The sequence below is a fragment of the Tachyglossus aculeatus genome, chromosome 21, assembly GCF_015852505.1.
Source record: "Tachyglossus aculeatus isolate mTacAcu1 chromosome 21, mTacAcu1.pri, whole genome shotgun sequence".
Classification (NCBI taxonomy): Eukaryota; Metazoa; Chordata; class Mammalia; order Monotremata; family Tachyglossidae; genus Tachyglossus; species Tachyglossus aculeatus.
In genome coordinates, this window is record NC_052086.1 from 12,695,786 (window position 1) to 12,712,457 (window position 16,672).

The 16,672-nt window shown below is 50.9% G+C and overlaps 1 protein-coding gene across 1 annotated transcript; it reads right to left on the minus strand.

Annotated features, from left to right (window-relative positions):
- Positions 1-3,075: 3,075 nt before the first annotated feature.
- On the minus strand, positions 3,076-14,385 carry SPNS1 (sphingolipid transporter 1 (putative)). Its single transcript, XM_038763551.1, has 12 exons — positions 14,103-14,385; positions 12,466-12,531; positions 11,553-11,689; positions 11,237-11,388; positions 10,986-11,052; positions 10,666-10,811; positions 9,126-9,281; positions 5,707-5,896; positions 5,374-5,439; positions 4,585-4,683; positions 3,939-4,110; positions 3,076-3,733 (listed from the first exon to the last, which is right to left on the minus strand). Exons 1-12 carry the CDS (start codon positions 14,362-14,364, stop codon positions 3,639-3,641), a joined length of 1,608 nt encoding a protein of 535 aa, XP_038619479.1. The 5' UTR covers positions 14,365-14,385; the 3' UTR covers positions 3,076-3,638.
- Between the last annotated feature and the right edge of the window lie 2,287 nt (positions 14,386-16,672).

The following is a 16,672-nucleotide window of genomic DNA, read 5'->3' on the forward strand; positions in this document are numbered from 1 at the left end:
GACTGTGAGCCTGCTGTTGGGTAGGGACCATCTCTATATGTTGCCAACTTGTACCTCCCAAGTGCTTAGTACAGTCCTCTGCACACAGTAAGCGCTCAATAAATACGATTGAATGAATGAATGAATCCCCACAGCATCTGTATATATGTTTGTACAGATTTATTACTCTATTTTCTTGTACATATTTACTATTTTGTTAAGGATGTGCATTTGGCTTTAATTCTATTTGTTCTGACGACTTTGACACGTGTCTACATGCTTTGTTTTGTTGTCTGTCTCCCCCTTCTAGACTGTGAGCCCGTTGATGGGTAGGGACCATCTCTATATGTTGCCAACTTGTACTTCCCAAGCACTTAGTACAGTGCTCTGCACAAAGTAAGCGCTCAATAAATACGATTGAACGAATGAATGAATCCCCGCAGCATCTGTATATATGTTTGTACAGATTTATTACTCTATTTTCTTGTACATATTTACTATTTTGTTAAGGACGTGCATTCAGCTTTAATTCTATTTGTTCTGACGACTTTGACACCTGTCTACATGCTTTGTTTTGTTGTCCGTCTCCCCCTTCTAGACTGTGAGCCGGCTGTTGGGTAGGGGTCTCTATATGTTGCCAACTTGTAATTACCAAGCGCTTAGTACAGTGCTTTGCACACAGAAAGCGCTCAATAAATACGATTGAATGAATGAATGAATAGAAAGTACTCATTAAGTACCATTGAATGATTGGCCTAACCCCAACTTGTACTTCCCAAGCGCTTACTACAGTGCTGTGCACACAGTAAGCATTCAATAAATACGCTTGAATGAATGAATGAATGAATGAATGAATGAATGAATGAATGAAAGAGCTCAAGCCTGGAAGTCAGAGGATCTGGGATCTAATCCCCGCTCTACCACTTGTCTGCTGTGTGACCTTGGGCGTGTCATTTATCTCAGTTTCCTCATCTGTAAAATGGGGATTCAATATCTGTTCTCCTTCCCCCAGACTGAGAGCTTCTTGTGAGCCAGGGACTATGCCCAACTTGATTATTTCATTCATTCATTCAATCATATTTATTGAGCACTTACTGTGTGCAGAGCACTGTACTAAGCGCTTGGAAAGTACAAGTTGGCAACATATAAAGACGGTCCCTACCCAACAGTGGGCTCAGTCTAGAAGGATTATCTCATACCTATCCCAGCATTGAGTACAGTGCTTGGTATATTGTATGTGCTTAAAGACCACAATTAATAATAATAATGTTGGTATTTGTTAAGCGCTTACTATGTGCCAAGCACTATTTTAAGCACTGGGGGAGATACAAGGTCATCAGGTTGTCCCACGTGGGGCTCACAGTCAGCAGCGTGGCTCAGTGGAAAGAGCCCAGGCTTTGGAGTCAGAGGTCATGGGTTCAAATCCCAGCTCCGCCAGTCGTCGGCTGTGTGACTTTGGGCAAGTCATTTCACTTCTCTGGGCCTCAGTTCCCTCATCTGTAAAATGAGGATTAAGACTGTGAGCCCCCCATGGGACAACCTGATCACCTTGTATCCCACAGTGCTTAGAACAGTGCTTTGCACGTAGTAAGCGCTTAATAAATGCCATCATTATTATTCAGTGCTTAGAACAGTGCTTTGCACATAGTAGGTGCTTAATAAATGCCATCATTATTATTCAGCACTTAGAACAGTGTCAGCGCTTAGAACAGTGCTTTGCACATAGTAAGTGCTTAATAAATGCCATCATTACTATTCAGCTCTTAGAACAGTCAGCACTTAGAACAATTCTTTGCACATAGTAATTGCTTAATAAATGCCATCATTATTATTCAGCACTTAGAAGTGCCAGTGCTTAGAACAGTGCTCAGCACTTAGAACATCATCATCATCATCATCAATCGTATTTACTGAGCGCTTACTGTGTGCAGAGCACTGTACTAAGCGCTTGGGAAGTACAAGTTGGCAACATATAGAGACAGTCCCTACCCAACAGTGGGCTCTCAGTCTAAAAGGGGGAGACAGAGAACAAAACCAAGCATACTAACAAAATAAAATAAATAGAATAGATATGTATAAGTAAAATAGAGTAATAAATATGTACAAACATATATACATATATACAGGTGCTGAGGGGAAGGGAAGGAGGTAAGATGGGGGGGATGGAGAGGAGGACGAGGGGGAGAGGAAGGAAGGGGCTCAGTCTGGGAATAAATGCCATTATTATTATTATTATCCCCGTTTTACAGATGAGGTAACTGAGGCACAGGGAAGTGAATTGCCCAATGTCACACGGCTGAAAGACGGTGGAGTCGGCATTAGAACCCATGACCTGACTCCCAAACCCATGTATTTTCCACTAAGCCAAGCTGCTTCTCAGTTATTATTCAAATTTTAGAAACCAGACTCCTGAGGTTGTTCACCTGAAACCACCCCTCCTCATTTTCAGCCCCCCAACACCGCTCACACCCAAGGAGCCAAACCACTGTCCCCACCGCTCCGCTCCGGGATCTCGGGGCTGCCCGAGGGGAGTGGCCACGGCCCAACAGGAATATTTACATATTTATTGTATTTGTGTACGTATTTATTCTATTTATTTTGTTAATATTTTTTTGTTGTTGTCTGTCTCCCCCTTCTAGACTGTGAGCCCGCTCTTGAGTAGGGACCGTCTCTAGATGTTTCCAACTTGTACTTCCCAAGCGCTTATTACAGTGCTCTGCACACAGTAAGCGCTCAATAAATACGATTGAATGAATGAATGAATGAAAAGTTCCTCTTCTCCCTGGCGCTTCTGCCTTTCCAGAGTTCTTGCTTTTCTAGGGAGCCCAGCAAGCGGGAGCCACTGCTGCCGCACCCAAAGATACTTGGAAGTGCCCAAAATACTTGTTTCTCTGGATGGATATTTTAGTGCCCAGACCACAAAGACATCTTGCGGAGCACCCCCTCGACACACATCTATCTCCCCTTGGCCTCAGGAAAAACCACCGCAAGCCGTCGTGGCCAGCCCCGGTCCCCCACAGCCGTGGGGACGGGAATCTCTCCGCCGGGAATCCAGGGACAGTGGGGAGGGAAGAGGACGCAATTAGACACGTGGGGTCTGGTTAAAAGTTTATTCAGATACAAATAGCACCAGGGCCTCCTGCTAGAGAAAGGAAAAAGCAGCAGTCCCCCCTCCTGGGGATCCGCGGCCAGAGAGAAGGGGCAGGTCGCGGCCCCGGGGGCAAGAGAGGAGGGCGGCTCAATCCAACAGCCCTCTCAAAGCGAGGGAAACGAACGACTCCCAATCCCTCACTCCTCCCCGGCCTCCAATCTGTCCAGGGTTCAGGAGACCCTCCTCGGCTTCCCCCCCGAGACCACCCGACTCTGGCAGGGGTAGGCGGGCGCACGCGGCCTGAGCGATCACACAGGCGGTGGGCTTGTCTAGTGTGTGTGTGAGCGCGTGTGTGAGCCCCACATGCTGAAGTGCCGTCTCTCCCTTTCACCTTCTGGGTCACAGGCCCGAAGTCTGGGCTTCGCTATTCGCAGGTTCAGCAGGAAGCCAGGTGGGGAGGAAGAGGTGGGTGGTCTCAGGTACAGGGGGGTCCAGGGGAACCAATCGGTCTGAGCGCCACCGGCCCCAGCTCTGTGATCCCAAGGGAGCTCTGTCCGGTATTCCCGGCTCAGATGAGCACGCTCGACACCGGGACCTTGGTGGAGCGGCCTCGCTGGGGAACCACGATCCGTTCGTCCGGAGAAGGAGCGTCCCGCAAGAGGCCTGGGGAGTTCAGAAGGTGGGGAGAGCGGGTCAGTGGGGGAGACGGGAGGGCGGAGAGCGAGGGACGACCTCCTGGGAGGCCCGCGGGGAGTGGACCGAAAGCGGTTTTCAGAAGGGACTCTTACACGGCAATCGGGGGTCCCTCAAGGAAGGTCAGGCCCCGCTGGCCGGGCAAGGGACTGGGGCGGGAGGGAGCGTGTCTCACCTTGCACGTGGAGCTGGGCTCTTCTCCGATCCCCTTCGATGAAGAGGGCAGTGCCCAGGAAGGCGGCCCCACCAAGGGCCCCGACAAAGGCACAGAGCATGAGGGAAAACTGGAGCGCCCGGAACTGGGACAGAAAGGATGGGGGCCGGCCTCGACGCAGCCGGTCCGAAATCTGGGAAGATGCACGCGAGGAGATGAGGAGAGGTACGAGGAAACCGGGGAAGAACAGCAGGTGGAACCGAAAAACGGAGCAAACCGAGCCAGCCCGGGGGTCAGGGAGCAGGGGAGGTTGAGCTCCTCACAAAGTGGGAATCCCCCCAGGACAAAGACCTTCCAGACCTCGCTGGAAGGCAATAATTAAAACTGTGGAATTTGTGGAGCGCTTACTACATGCCAAGCACTGTCCTAAGCAGCGGGGAAGACACGAGACAATCAGGTGGGACACAGTCCCTGTCTCACAGACTAAGGAGGAGGGAGGACAGGTACTGAATCCCCACTTTACACATGTACAAAGGCACAGAGAAATTAAGTGACTTGCCCAAGGTGAGACAGCAGGCAAGTGGCCGAGGGGTAAGTCATCATCCCCCCTGCTCCTTCCTCTCACTGTGGTCCCGGGTAAGGTTAGGGGGCTCGGGGAGACACTCACCAAGCCAATGAGGTAGGGACTGCCAGCATCGCCAAGCAAGTGGGAGAGGACGATCTGGAAGGCCTCTGCTGTGGAGCGGCGGGTAGGAATTACTACGTACTGAGAAAAGGGGCCAGGGGACAAACGCTGAGAGGAGAGGAGAACCGCGGGGGAGGCGGGGGACGCAAAGGGACGGGGGTTCCCCCGGGGAAGGGGCAGGAGATACCCTCTTTTCAACTCCTAAGACCACAAAAAAGTAATATCTTGGAGATGGTTTGCATGAACCAAATTTCTCCTTTTGCCCCTCAAACACTCTCTGTTCATTCTCAAATTAAAGGCCTATTAATGATGGCATTTATTAAGCACTTACTATGTGCAAAACACCATTCTAAGAGCTGGGGTAGTCTTGGAGATGGTTTGCATGAACCAAATTTCTCCTTTTGCCCCTCAAATACCCTCTGTTCATTCTCAAATTAAAGGCCTATTAATGATGGCATTTCTTAAGCGCTTCCTATGCGCAAATCACCGTTCTAAGCGCTGGGGTAGCTACAAGGTAATCAAGTTGCCCCACGGGGGGGGGCTCACAGACTTAACCCCCATTTTCCAGATGAGGGAACTGAGGCCCAGAGGAGTGAAGTGACTTCCCCAAAGTCACACAGCGGAGCCGGGACTTGAACCCATGACCTCTGACTCCAAAGCCCGGGCTCTTTCCACCGAGCCACGCTGCTCCTCCGGCCGACTGGGCCTGAGTGGGAGAAATGCAACGGGACGTGGAGCAGCACTTGAAGGTCTGCCTTGTCACCTGCTCACCAGCAAGATGTCAGCGACGATGGCCCAGTTCATGGACAGTAGCGTCTCCCCGATGAAAATGAAAACCTGGAGGGGAGAAGAGCGGGCTTGAGCGGCAATGGAGATTGCCTCTCTCTCTTCCTCCTCCTCCTCCTCCACCCTCTCCTTCTCCCAGAGCCTCAGAGCCTGGCCGCTGCCAACCTTCCCAAAGACACTGCAAGCTTGGGGAGGGGATGGATGCCCGCACTTGCAAGCACGGACTAAGATCCCTCTACCCCGGTGGGGAGGTCGAGGCCCGGGGCAGAGAGACGAAGGGAGGGATACCGCCGGGCCGGCCGAGCCAAGGTCACTCACGTATGTAGCCACGATGCTGCTGGGAGCGCAGGCGAGAGCCAGGAAGAGGAAGGGGGCCGAGCCCAGCAGGCCGGCGGCACAAACCAGGGGATCGGCCCGGGGGTTGGAGCGGCGGAGCCGGCGGCTGATCTCCACCCCCGACGCCACGCCCAGGACACCGGTCAAGCAGGTGATCACGCCAAAGATCAGGCTGCGGCCAAGACAGAGACACAGAGAGGGGGAGAGATCGACCGCTGGACCCACCAGCTAGAGACCAAAATTGGGCTCGACGTCAGGAGGGCACCAAGGGTTACCCAGTCCTCTCCACGTGAAGCCACACTCAATCAATCAATCGTATCTATTGAGCGCTTGCTGTGTGCGGAGCACTGAACACAGCGCTTGGGAAGTCCAAGTTGGCAACATCTAGAGACGGTCCCTACCCAACAGTGGGCTCACAGTCTAAAAGGGGGAGACGGAGAACAAAACCGAACGTACTAACAAAATAAAATAAATGGAATAGATATGTACAAGTAAAATAGAGTAATAAATAGGTACAAACATATATACATATATACAGGTGCTGCGGGGAAGGGAAGGAGGTGAGATGAGGGGGATGGAGAGGGGGACGAGGGGGAGAGGAAGGAAGGGGCTCAGTGTGGGAAGGCCTCCAGGAGGAGGTGAGCTCTCAGTAGGGCCTTGGAGGGAGGAAGAGAGCGAGCTTGGCGGATGGGCAGAGGGTGGGCATTCCAGGCCCGGGGGAGGACGTGGGCCGGAGGTCGGCTTCACAGCTCTCTAACTCTTACTTAGCTCTATTCAGTCAGTCGATCATATTGATTGAGTGCTTACTGCTTGCAGAGCACTACACTAAGCGCTTGGGAGAGAAGCAGCGTGGCTCAGTGGAAAGAGCACAGGCTTTGGAGGCAGAGGTCATGGGTTCAAACCCCAGCTCCGCCAATTGTCAGCTGTGTGACCTTGGGCAGGTCACTTAGCTTCTCTGGGCCTCAGTTACCTCATCTGTAAAAAGGGGATTAAGATTGGGAGCCCCATGTGGGACAATCTGATCACCTGGTATCCTCCCCAGCGCTTAGGACCGTGCTTTGCACATAGGAAGTGCTTAACAAATGCCATCATCATTATTATTATGATACAATATAATAGACACATTCCCTGCCCACAGCGAGCTTAGTCTTCACCCTCTGCAGCCCAGCCCCCGGCTCTTCACTCCTCTTGAGATCAGCTTCTCACGGTGCCTCCCTCTCGACTCTCTCCGCTCTGACCCCAACTCACGCCCTCCTTCCTCCCTGGACCCCCCTGCCTCTTTGACACGTGCCAGGGTCCAACCTTCCCCCCTCCTCAGCCCTCCGGAAAGCCACCTCTTCCAGGAGGCCTCCCCCACTTTATTTTCTCCATCCGATAACTGCCCTGAGCACTTGTGCATATCTCGTACTTTCATTCATTCATTCAATCGTATTTATTGAGCGTTTACTGTGTGCGGAGCACTGCACTAAGCGCTTGGGAAGTACAAGTTGGCACCATACAGAGACGGTCCCTACCCAACAGTGGGCTCACAGTCTAGAAGGGGGAGACAGAGTACTTATTTTCCTATACATCCTGCCTCGCTCCTGCTGCTAACATTTGCAATATTTTTCTTCCTCCTGTTCGCTCATTTTATAAATAACTGCATCTGCCTGTCTCCTCCCATTAGACTGTAAGATTCTTGAGGGAAGGGACTGTGTCTTCATCTTTTATTGTATTCATTCACCCCAGACTGAGCCCCCTTTTTCCTCTCCTCCTCCTCCCCATCCCCCCCCGCCCTACCTCCTTCCCCTCCCCACAGCACCTTTATATATGTTTGTACAGATTTATTACTCTATTTTACTTGTACATATTTACTATTCTATTTATTTTGTTAATGATGTGTATCTAGCTCTATTTTTATTTATTCTGGTGACTTGACACCCGTCCACACGTTTTGTTTTGTAGACTGTGAGCCTGCAGTTGGGTAGGGACCATCTCTGTACGTTGCCAACTTGTTCTTCCCAAGCGCTTAGGCCAGTGCTCTGCACACAGTAAGCGCTCAATAAATACGACTGACTGAACGAATAAATTCACTCAAGCGCTTTGTACAATTCTGTGGGTAGGCCCTCAAAACATACCACTGACTGACTGACTGAGAGAAATCAGAGATGGACAGGTGAACAAAGTAAAGGGAGAGAAACAGTCCAGCATTTTGCAGTCACCGACTGTTTCATGACCTCTTATGTTTATCACTATCATTATTATTATATATTGCAATAATAATAGTTGTATTTGTTAAGCACTTACTATGTGCCAAGCCCTATGCTAAGCCCCTGGGTAGATGGTGGTGGTGGTGATGATGATAATAATGATGACAACAATAATAACAATCATAACAGCAGCACTTGTTAATCAATTAATCAATCGTATTTACTGAGCGCTTACTGTGTGCAGAGCACTGTACTAAGCGCTTGGGAAGTACAAGTTGGCAACATATAGAGACAGTCCCTACCCAACAGTGGGCTCACAGCCTAAAACTGCACACTGTGTGCCAGGCACGGTACTAAGTGCCGGGGTAGATACAAGATAATAATGTTGGCATTTGTTAAGCGCTTACTATGTGCAAAGCACTGTTCTAAGCGCTTGGGGGGGATACAAAGTGATCAGGTTGTCCCACGTGGGGCTCACAGTCTTAATCCCCATTTTACAGATGAGGTAACTGAGGCTCAGAGAAGTGAAGTGACTTGCCCAAGGTCACACAGCAGACACGTGGCGGAGCCAGGAGTCGAACCCATGACCTCTGACTCCAAAGCCCGGGCTCTTTCCACTGAGCCACGCTGCTTCACAAGATAATCAAGATAATCAGGTTGGACAATTTCTGACCCACACGGAGCTCACAGCCTAAACGGGAGGGAGGAGGATTTCATCCCCGTTTGACCAATGAGGCAACTGAGGCACAGAGAAGCGAGGTGGCTCGCCCAAGGGCACACAGCAGACACGTAGTAAGCGCTTAATAAATGCCATTATTATTATTATTATTATTATTATTATTATTATTATTATCATTATTATGTGGCAGAGCCGGGATCAGAACCCAGGTCCTCTGACTCCCGGGCCCGGGGTCTCTTCACTAGGCTATGTATTTCATTGCATTTATACAAATCAGTGCTTTTTGCTGTGCTTTTAAGAAACACATGGGTGGCTCAACACCTCCTCTCCTAGACCCAAAGAAGGGGGGAAATCCTCAGGCAGGCTTCGGCAGCGATGTCCTCCCCTGAGATGACACCCAAATCTCCAATCATCTTCCTTTTCCAGTTCTCTGGACCCCTTTTGTGCCCCTGCAAAACAAGGGTACTCTCCCCTTCAGGCCCCTCTCTGCCATCCCCCACCCCAGGCTGTTCCCCCTTCCTCCTTCCCGGTACCTGTCTGAGGAAGAGCAGGAATCCCCGGGAAGGCAGGGCGGGGTCTCCCCCAAGACCACCCGGGATCGCAGGAGAAAGGCCGGGGCCCACAGTGCCAGGGAGCCTGTGACAAAGGCCACGGCGGTGAATCCAAGCGAAGACAGCACAAAACTGGGACTACAGGAAGGGAGGAAACGGACAAACAAAAGAAGAGGTCAGATGCCATCACAATGGTCACACCTTCCACCTGCCCTGTAACCCTCTGAACCACCCCACAGCACCCCCAACACCAACAGCGGGGGGGAAATCAATCAATCTATCATAATTATTAGGCATTTACTACCAGTCAATCGCATTTATTGAGCACTGTGTGCACAGAGCTGTGCTAAATACTTTTTTTAATGGCATTTATTTTTTTTTTATGATGGCATTTATTAAGCTCTTACTATGTGCAGAGCACTGTTCTAAGCGCTGGGGAGGTTACAAGGTGATCAGGTTGTCCCACGTGGGGCTCACAGTCTTAATCCCCATTTTACAGATGAGGCAACAGGCACAGAGAATTTAAGTGACTTGCCCAAAGTCACACAGCTGACAGTTGGCAGAGCTGGGATTTGAACCCATGACCTCTGACTCCAAGGATGTGCAAAGCACTGTTCTAAGCTCTGGGGAGGATACAAGGTGATCAGGTTGTCCCATGAGGGGCTCACAGTCTTCATCCTCATTTTACAGATGAGGGAACTGAGGCCCAGAGAAGTGAAGTGACTTGCCCAAAGTCACACAGCTGACAGTTGGCGGAGCTGGGATTTGAACCCATGACCTCTGACTCCAGAGCCCGGGCTCTTTCCACTGAGCCATGCTGCTTCTCTACTTGGGAGAGTACAATATAACAGATACATTCCCCAGCTTCTAGTCTAGAAGCGGAGATGTACTAATACAATTTTTAAAATTAGGGTTATGAGCATAAGTGCTATTGGTCACGGGGAGGCAGTGAATAAAGGGAATAAGTCTTGCATATATGTATATATGTTTGTACGTATTTATTACTCTATTTATTTATTTATTTTACTTGTACATACGTATTCTATTTATTTTATTTTGTTAATATCTTTTGTTTTGTTCTCTTGTCTCCCGCTTCTAGACTGTGAGCCCGCTGTTGGATAGGGACCGTCTCTATGTGTTGCCAACTTGTACTTCCCAGGCGCTTAGTACAGTGCTCTGCACACAGTAAGCGCTCAATAAATACGACTGATTGATTGACTGATTGATTGATTGATAAGTCAGGGTGATGACACAGGAGGGAGTGGGAGAAAAGGAAATAAGAGCTTAGCCAGGGAAGGCCTTTTGGAGGAGAGGTGCCCTCAAAAAGGCTTTGAAGGTGGGGAGAGTAATTGTCTGTTTGCAGGGCACTGTACTAAGCACTTGGGAGAGTACGCTATACCAGAGTGGACAGACTTCACAACGAGCTTACAGTCTAGACAGGGAAAGGAAACAAAGAAAGAAAAATCAGGACAGCGGACAGACCAGATTAGGATTTACACACGCGTCAAGTCTCACTACTCACTTCCGGCCCAGGGCCCGCAAGTCGGCCCGCCATGACGTGGGGCTGAGGGGAGGGTCGTCCGAGCGGCGCTCCACGGCTCCCCGAGGCGGCTCCCGCACCACCAGAAACAGCAGCAGGACGGCCACTGCCCCGAGGCTCGGGGTCACCTACGGGCATCACGGTACAGGGACCGTCACCCCGCCTCGCAACCCCGGGACCGAAGGAAGGGACGGGAGCTCAGCCCTCCCCTGGCCTGCTTCTCCTCCACCCCCACCATCCCGAGACCCTGGCCTCGGCGCCCCCCCGTCCCCACCCCCTCTCAGGCGCGTCCCCGAGCTCACCCTGAGCGCCCAGTGCCAGTCTTCAGCCACGTCCTTCACCTTCGAGCCGGCGATGTACCCAAGACCGCTGCAGGGAGGGCATTCGGAGGGATCAGGAGGGGCCGCGGGGTCCAGACCGCCAGCTCCCCGGTGACTGCCGTGCCCGGAGTTAACCTCCCCCGTGGCGGCACGCCTTCCGCGCGCTGCCTTCCCCGTTCGGAAGCCTCCCCCGTGTCAGGCGCTCTCTCCCTTCACCTCCTCCTGTGGCTTACCTCCCCACAGGGATGGCAAAATAGAAGATACTAAGCATGCGGCTCCGCTGATCGGCTACGAAGAGGTCGGCAATAAGGGTGGGGGCAATGGTGGAATAACTGGCTTCCCCAACCCCCACCAGCCCCCGGGTCAGGAGGAGGAGCCAAAATCTCTGGGGGAAGAGACACAGGAAATGAAGGAGCGATCCCCCGTCGGAAACAGCAAGCCCCCACAGCGCCCCATCCCCTGACCTTCAACGACCTCAACCCCCCCCGGACCCCCCAAGGCGTTCCCGGCCTCCAAGGGGCCTCGGCCTCATTTCCCCACCCGACTCACCTCCTTAGGGATGAAGGAGGAGCCCAGCGTTACCAGTGACCAGAACGCTATCCCTCCACACATAAGGTATTTCCGGTTGTATCTATCGCCCAGGTAACCAAACACGGGCGCCAAGATCATGTAACTGCTGATAAACACTGAAGGGGAGGGGAGAAGAGGGTCAAGTCTCATCCTGAACTCTTCCTTAGTTCCCTCAAATGCTTCCCCCCAACCAAAAAAAAACCCAAAATAGCAAAGAAAAAAGGCCCAGAAAGGCAGAAAAGGTCCTGATGAGCGGGAGGAAAATAGGGATTCAACTGCAGGAAGGGAAAATCCTCAGCTCTGTGGCTGGTTGGAAAAAATCATTTTCCTTCATTCCCACCATGAACCTTCTAACCTCCTTCCCCTCACCCCATTTCTCATCCTCAGTCCTACTGACCTGGCAATACCACCCTACTGCGTTTGTTCTGATTTGTGGATCTGTCCATGTCTTATATCGCTTTAATAATACTAACGACGGTATTTGTTAAGCGTTTACTATGTGCCAAGCCCTGTTCTAAGCACTGAGGTAGATACACGCTGATCTGGTTGTCCCTCATGGGTCTCGCGGTCTTCATCCCCATTTTTCAGATGAGGGAAGTGAGGCACAGAGAAAGGACGTGGCTTGCCCAAGGTCACACAAGCGGCGGAGCCGGGATTTGAACCCACATCCTCTGATTCCCAAGCCCGGGCTCTGTCCACTAAGCCACACTGCTTCTCGGAGTTTTTAATGTTTCACTTCCCACATGTGCCTACGGTCAGTGCCCTCCCCCCTCATTTTATACTTAGAAGGGGGCACCTGGAGATCCAAGGCCCACATCAAATTCCCATCTGCGTATTCCTTCCCAGCACTGAGCACAGTGCTTAGCACAAGGCCAGGGCGGCTACTACTCACCTGTCTGGATGAGGCCGGAGCTGCTGTCGCCAATGCCAAAAAACTGCTCGATATCAGGGAGCACACCTGTGAGGATTGCAGGGTGGGGCCATGGTCATCGTCATCATCATCAATCGTATTTATTGAGCGCTTACTGGGTGCAGAGCACTGTACTAAGCGCTTGGGAAGTACAAGTTGGCAACATATAGAGACGGTCCCTACCCAACAGTGGGCTCACAGTCTAAGCCGACGGCCAGCCCGCCCCAAACCCCGCCGCATCTGGATTCCCTCGTCCCCTCCTAAGCGCTCAGTACAGGCCCCGGCGCACAGAGAAGCAGTCCTTCTAGACTGTGATGTGTTAGATGTGTTGCCAATTTGTACTTCCCAAGCGCTTAGTACAGTGCTCTGCACATAGTAAGCGCTCAATAAATACGATTGATTGATTGATTAAGGACCGTCTCTATACGTTGCCAACCTGTACTTCCCAAGCGCTTAGTACAGTCCTCTGCACACAGCAAGCGCTCAATAGATACGACTGAATGAATGAAAGCAGCGTGGCTCAGTGGAAAGAGCAGGGGCTTGGGAATCAGAGGTCATGGGTCCTGATCCTGGCTCTGCCACTCGGCAGCTGGGTGACTTTGGGCAAGTCACTTCACTGGGCCTCAGTTACCTAATCCGTAAAATGGGGATGAAGACTGTGAGCCCCACGTGGGACAACCTGATTAGCTTGTATCCCCCCGCAGCGCTTAGAACGGTGCTGGCAGATAGTAAGCGCTTAACAAATACCATCATTATAATCACAAATAATTATATAAATGAGCATATAAATAAATCATATATTGTAAATTTATAAATTATATAAATATGTAATTATAATGTATAAATTATATCAATCAATCAATCGTATTTATTGAGCGCTTACTATGTGCAGAGCACTGTACTAAGCGCTTGGGAAGTACAAATTGGCAACATCTAGAGACAGTCCCTACCCAACAGTGGGCTCACAGTCTAAAAGGGGGAGACAGAGAACAAAACCAAACATACTAACAAAATAAAATAAATAGAATAGATACGTACAAGTAAAATAGAGTAATAAATATGTACAAACATATATCCATATATGCAGGTGCTGTGGGGAAGGGAAGGAGGTAAGATGGGGGGATGGAGAGGGGGACGAGGGGGAGAGGAAGGAAGGGGCTTAGTCTGGGAAGACCTCTATATAATATATATAATTATATAAATATATAATTATAAATGCCCTACCACCTTCCCCTAAATGCTATCATTATTATTATTATTACCCTCCCCACAGCACTTGTATATATGTACGTACAGGTTTATTACTCTATTTATTTTACTTTTACATATTTACAATTCTATTTATTTTGTTGATGACGTGCATTTAGCTTTAATTCTATTTATTCTGACGACACCTGTCCGCACGTTCTGTTTTGTCGTCTGCCTCCCCCTTCTAGACTGTGAGCCCGCTTGCTGGGTAGGGACCGCCTCTCTATGTCGCTACCTTGTGCTTCCCAAGCGCTTAGCCCAGCGCTCTGCACGCAGTAAGCGCTCAATAAATACGACTGAATCAACGAACGAAACGCCAGGGCCGGGCTGCCTTTAGCGGGGCGGTTGGGCAAGGGTTCCCCGGCCCTCACCCGCCACGGTGAACCTATCCATGTAGTTGAGGAGGTTGATGTAGCAGAGGACCCCCACGATGAGGACGGACCGGGGGGCGGAGAGGCCGGTGAGGAGCCGCAGGCCTTCCCGCTGGGGCCCGCCTCCGCCTCCAGGGAGCTCCGACCCCGCCGGGCTTTCTCCCCGGTCGGTGCCGGGCCCGGGGGTGCTCTCCCGGTCCTCGGTGTCGTCGGCCTGGCTGAGGAACGGCGCTGCGTCGGGCTGCTCCCGCGGGCCGGACATGGTCGCTCGGCAGCCGCCTCCTGTCCCACGGGCCGGGGGGCCGCGCACGGTGCAAGAGGCCTGACCTATAATAATAATAATAATAATTATTATTATAATTATAATAATAACTGCATTTGTTAAGCGCTTACTACGTGTCAAGCACCGTTCGAGGCGGTGGGGGAGCTACAAGGTGATCAGATCGTCCCAGGTCCCAGTCTTCACCCCCTATTTTACAGTTGAGGGAACTGAGGCCCAGAGAGGTGACGTGACTTGCCCCAAGTCACACAGCTGACAAGCGGTGGGGCTGAGATTGATAACGAGGGCATTTGTTAAGCGCTTACTATGTGCAAACAATAACAATGGCATTTATTAAGCGCTTACTATGCGCAAAGCCCCGTTCTAAGCGCTGGGGAGGTTACAGGGTGATCGGGGTTGTCCCACGGGGGGTTCACAGTCTTCATCCCCATTTTACAGCTGAGGTAACCGAGGCCCAGAGAAGTGAAGTGACTCGCCCAAAGTCACACAGCGGAGCCGGGATTCGAACCCATGACCTCTGACTCCAAAGCCTGGGCTCTTTCCACTGAGCCACGCTGCAAAGCACTGTTCTAAGCGCTGGGGTGGATGCAAAGTGCTCCGGTTGTGCCACGTGGGGCTCCCAGTCTTAATCCCCATTTTACAGGTGAGGAAACTGAGGCCCAGAAGAGTGAAGTGACTTGGAAACAGCGAGGCTCAGTGGCAAGAGCCTGGGCTTTGGAGTCGGAGGTCATGGGTTCTAATCCTGACTCCACCCCTTGTCAGCTGGGTGACTTTGGGCCAGTCACTTCACTTCTCTGTGACTGTGAGCCCCACAGGGGACAACCTCATTGCCTTGCCTACCCCATCGATTAGAAAAGTGCTTGGCATTCATTCATTCATTCAATCGTATTTATTGAGCGCGTACTGTGTGCAGAGCACTGTACTAAGCGCTTGGGAAGTACAAGTTGGCACATAGTAAGCGCTTAACAAATACCATCATTATTATGAGAAGCAGCTTGGCTCAGTGGAAAGAGCATGGGCTTTGGAGTCAGAGGTCGTGGATTCTAATCCCCGCTCTGCCAATTGTCAACTGGGTGACTTTGGGCAAGTCCCTTCAGCTCTCTGAGCCTCAGTTATCTCATCTGTCAAATGGGGATGAAGACTGTGAGCCCCACGGGGGACAACCTCATTGCCTTGAATCTCCCCCAGCGCTTACAACGGTGCTTGGCACATAGTAAGCGCTTAGAGAAGCAGCGTGGCTCAGTGGAAAGAGCCCGGGCTTTGGAGTCAGAGGTCAGGGGTTTGAATCCCGGCTCTGCCACATGTCTGCTGTGTGACCCTGGGCAAGTCACTTAACTTCTCTGAGCCTCAGTTACCTCATCTGTAAAATGGGGATTGACTGTGAGCCCCATGGGGGGCAACCTCATTGCCTTGAATCTCCCCCAGCGCTTACAACGGTGCTTGGCACATAGTAAGCGCTTAGAGAAGCAGCGTGGCTCAGTGGAAAGAGCCCGGGGTTTGGAGTCAGAGGTCATGGGTTCGAATCCCGGCTCTGCCACATGTCTGCTGTGTGACCCTGGGCAAGTCACTTAACTTCTCTGAGCCTCAGTTACCTCATCTGTAAAATGGGGATTGACTGTGAGCCCCACGTGGGACAACCTGATCACGTTGTATCCTCCCCAGTGCTTAGAACAGTGCTTTGCACATAGTAAGCGCTTAACAAATGCCATCATTATTATTATTATTATTAACAAATGATGTGCATATAGCTAGCTCTCTTCCTCCCTTCAAGATCCTACTGAGAGCTCACCTCCTCCAGGAAGCCTTCCCAGACTGAGCCCCCTCCTTCCTCTCCCCCTCACCCCCCCATCCACCCGTCTTACCTCCTTCCTTTCCCCACAGCACCTGTATATATGTACATATGTTTGTACATATTTATTACTCTATTTATTTTACTTGTACATATCTATTCTATTTATTTTATTTTGTTAATATGTTTGGTTTTGTTCTCTGTCTCCCCCCTCTAGACTGTGAGCCCACTGTTGGGTAGGGACCGTCTCTAGATGTTGCCAACTTGTACTTCCCAAGCGCTTAGTACAGTGCTCTGCACACAGTAAGCGCTCAATAAATACGATTGATTGATTGATAGCTATAATTCTATTTGTTCTGACGATTTTGACACCTGTCTCCATGTTTTGTTTTGTTGGCTGTCTCCCCCTTCTAAACTGTGAGGCCGTTGTTGGGTAGGGACCGTCTCTATATGTTGCCGACTTGTACTTCCCAAGCGCTTGGTACAGTGCTCTGCACACAG

Bases quoted from the DNA above. Each gene is read 5' to 3' on its own strand.
- SPNS1 (XM_038763551.1), bottom strand. From the start codon at position 14,364: ATGTCCGGCCCGCGGGAGCAGCCCGACGCAGCGCCGTTCCTCAGCCAG. The intron at 9,282-10,665 runs GTGAGTAGTGAG...CCCTTCCTGTAG, and splicing joins TTGCGGGCCCTGGGCCGGAA to TCCCAGTTTTGTGCTGTCTT. The intron at 4,111-4,584 runs GTGAGTGTCTCC...GCATCTTCCCAG, and splicing joins GTCCCTACCTCATTGGCTTG to ATTTCGGACCGGCTGCGTCG.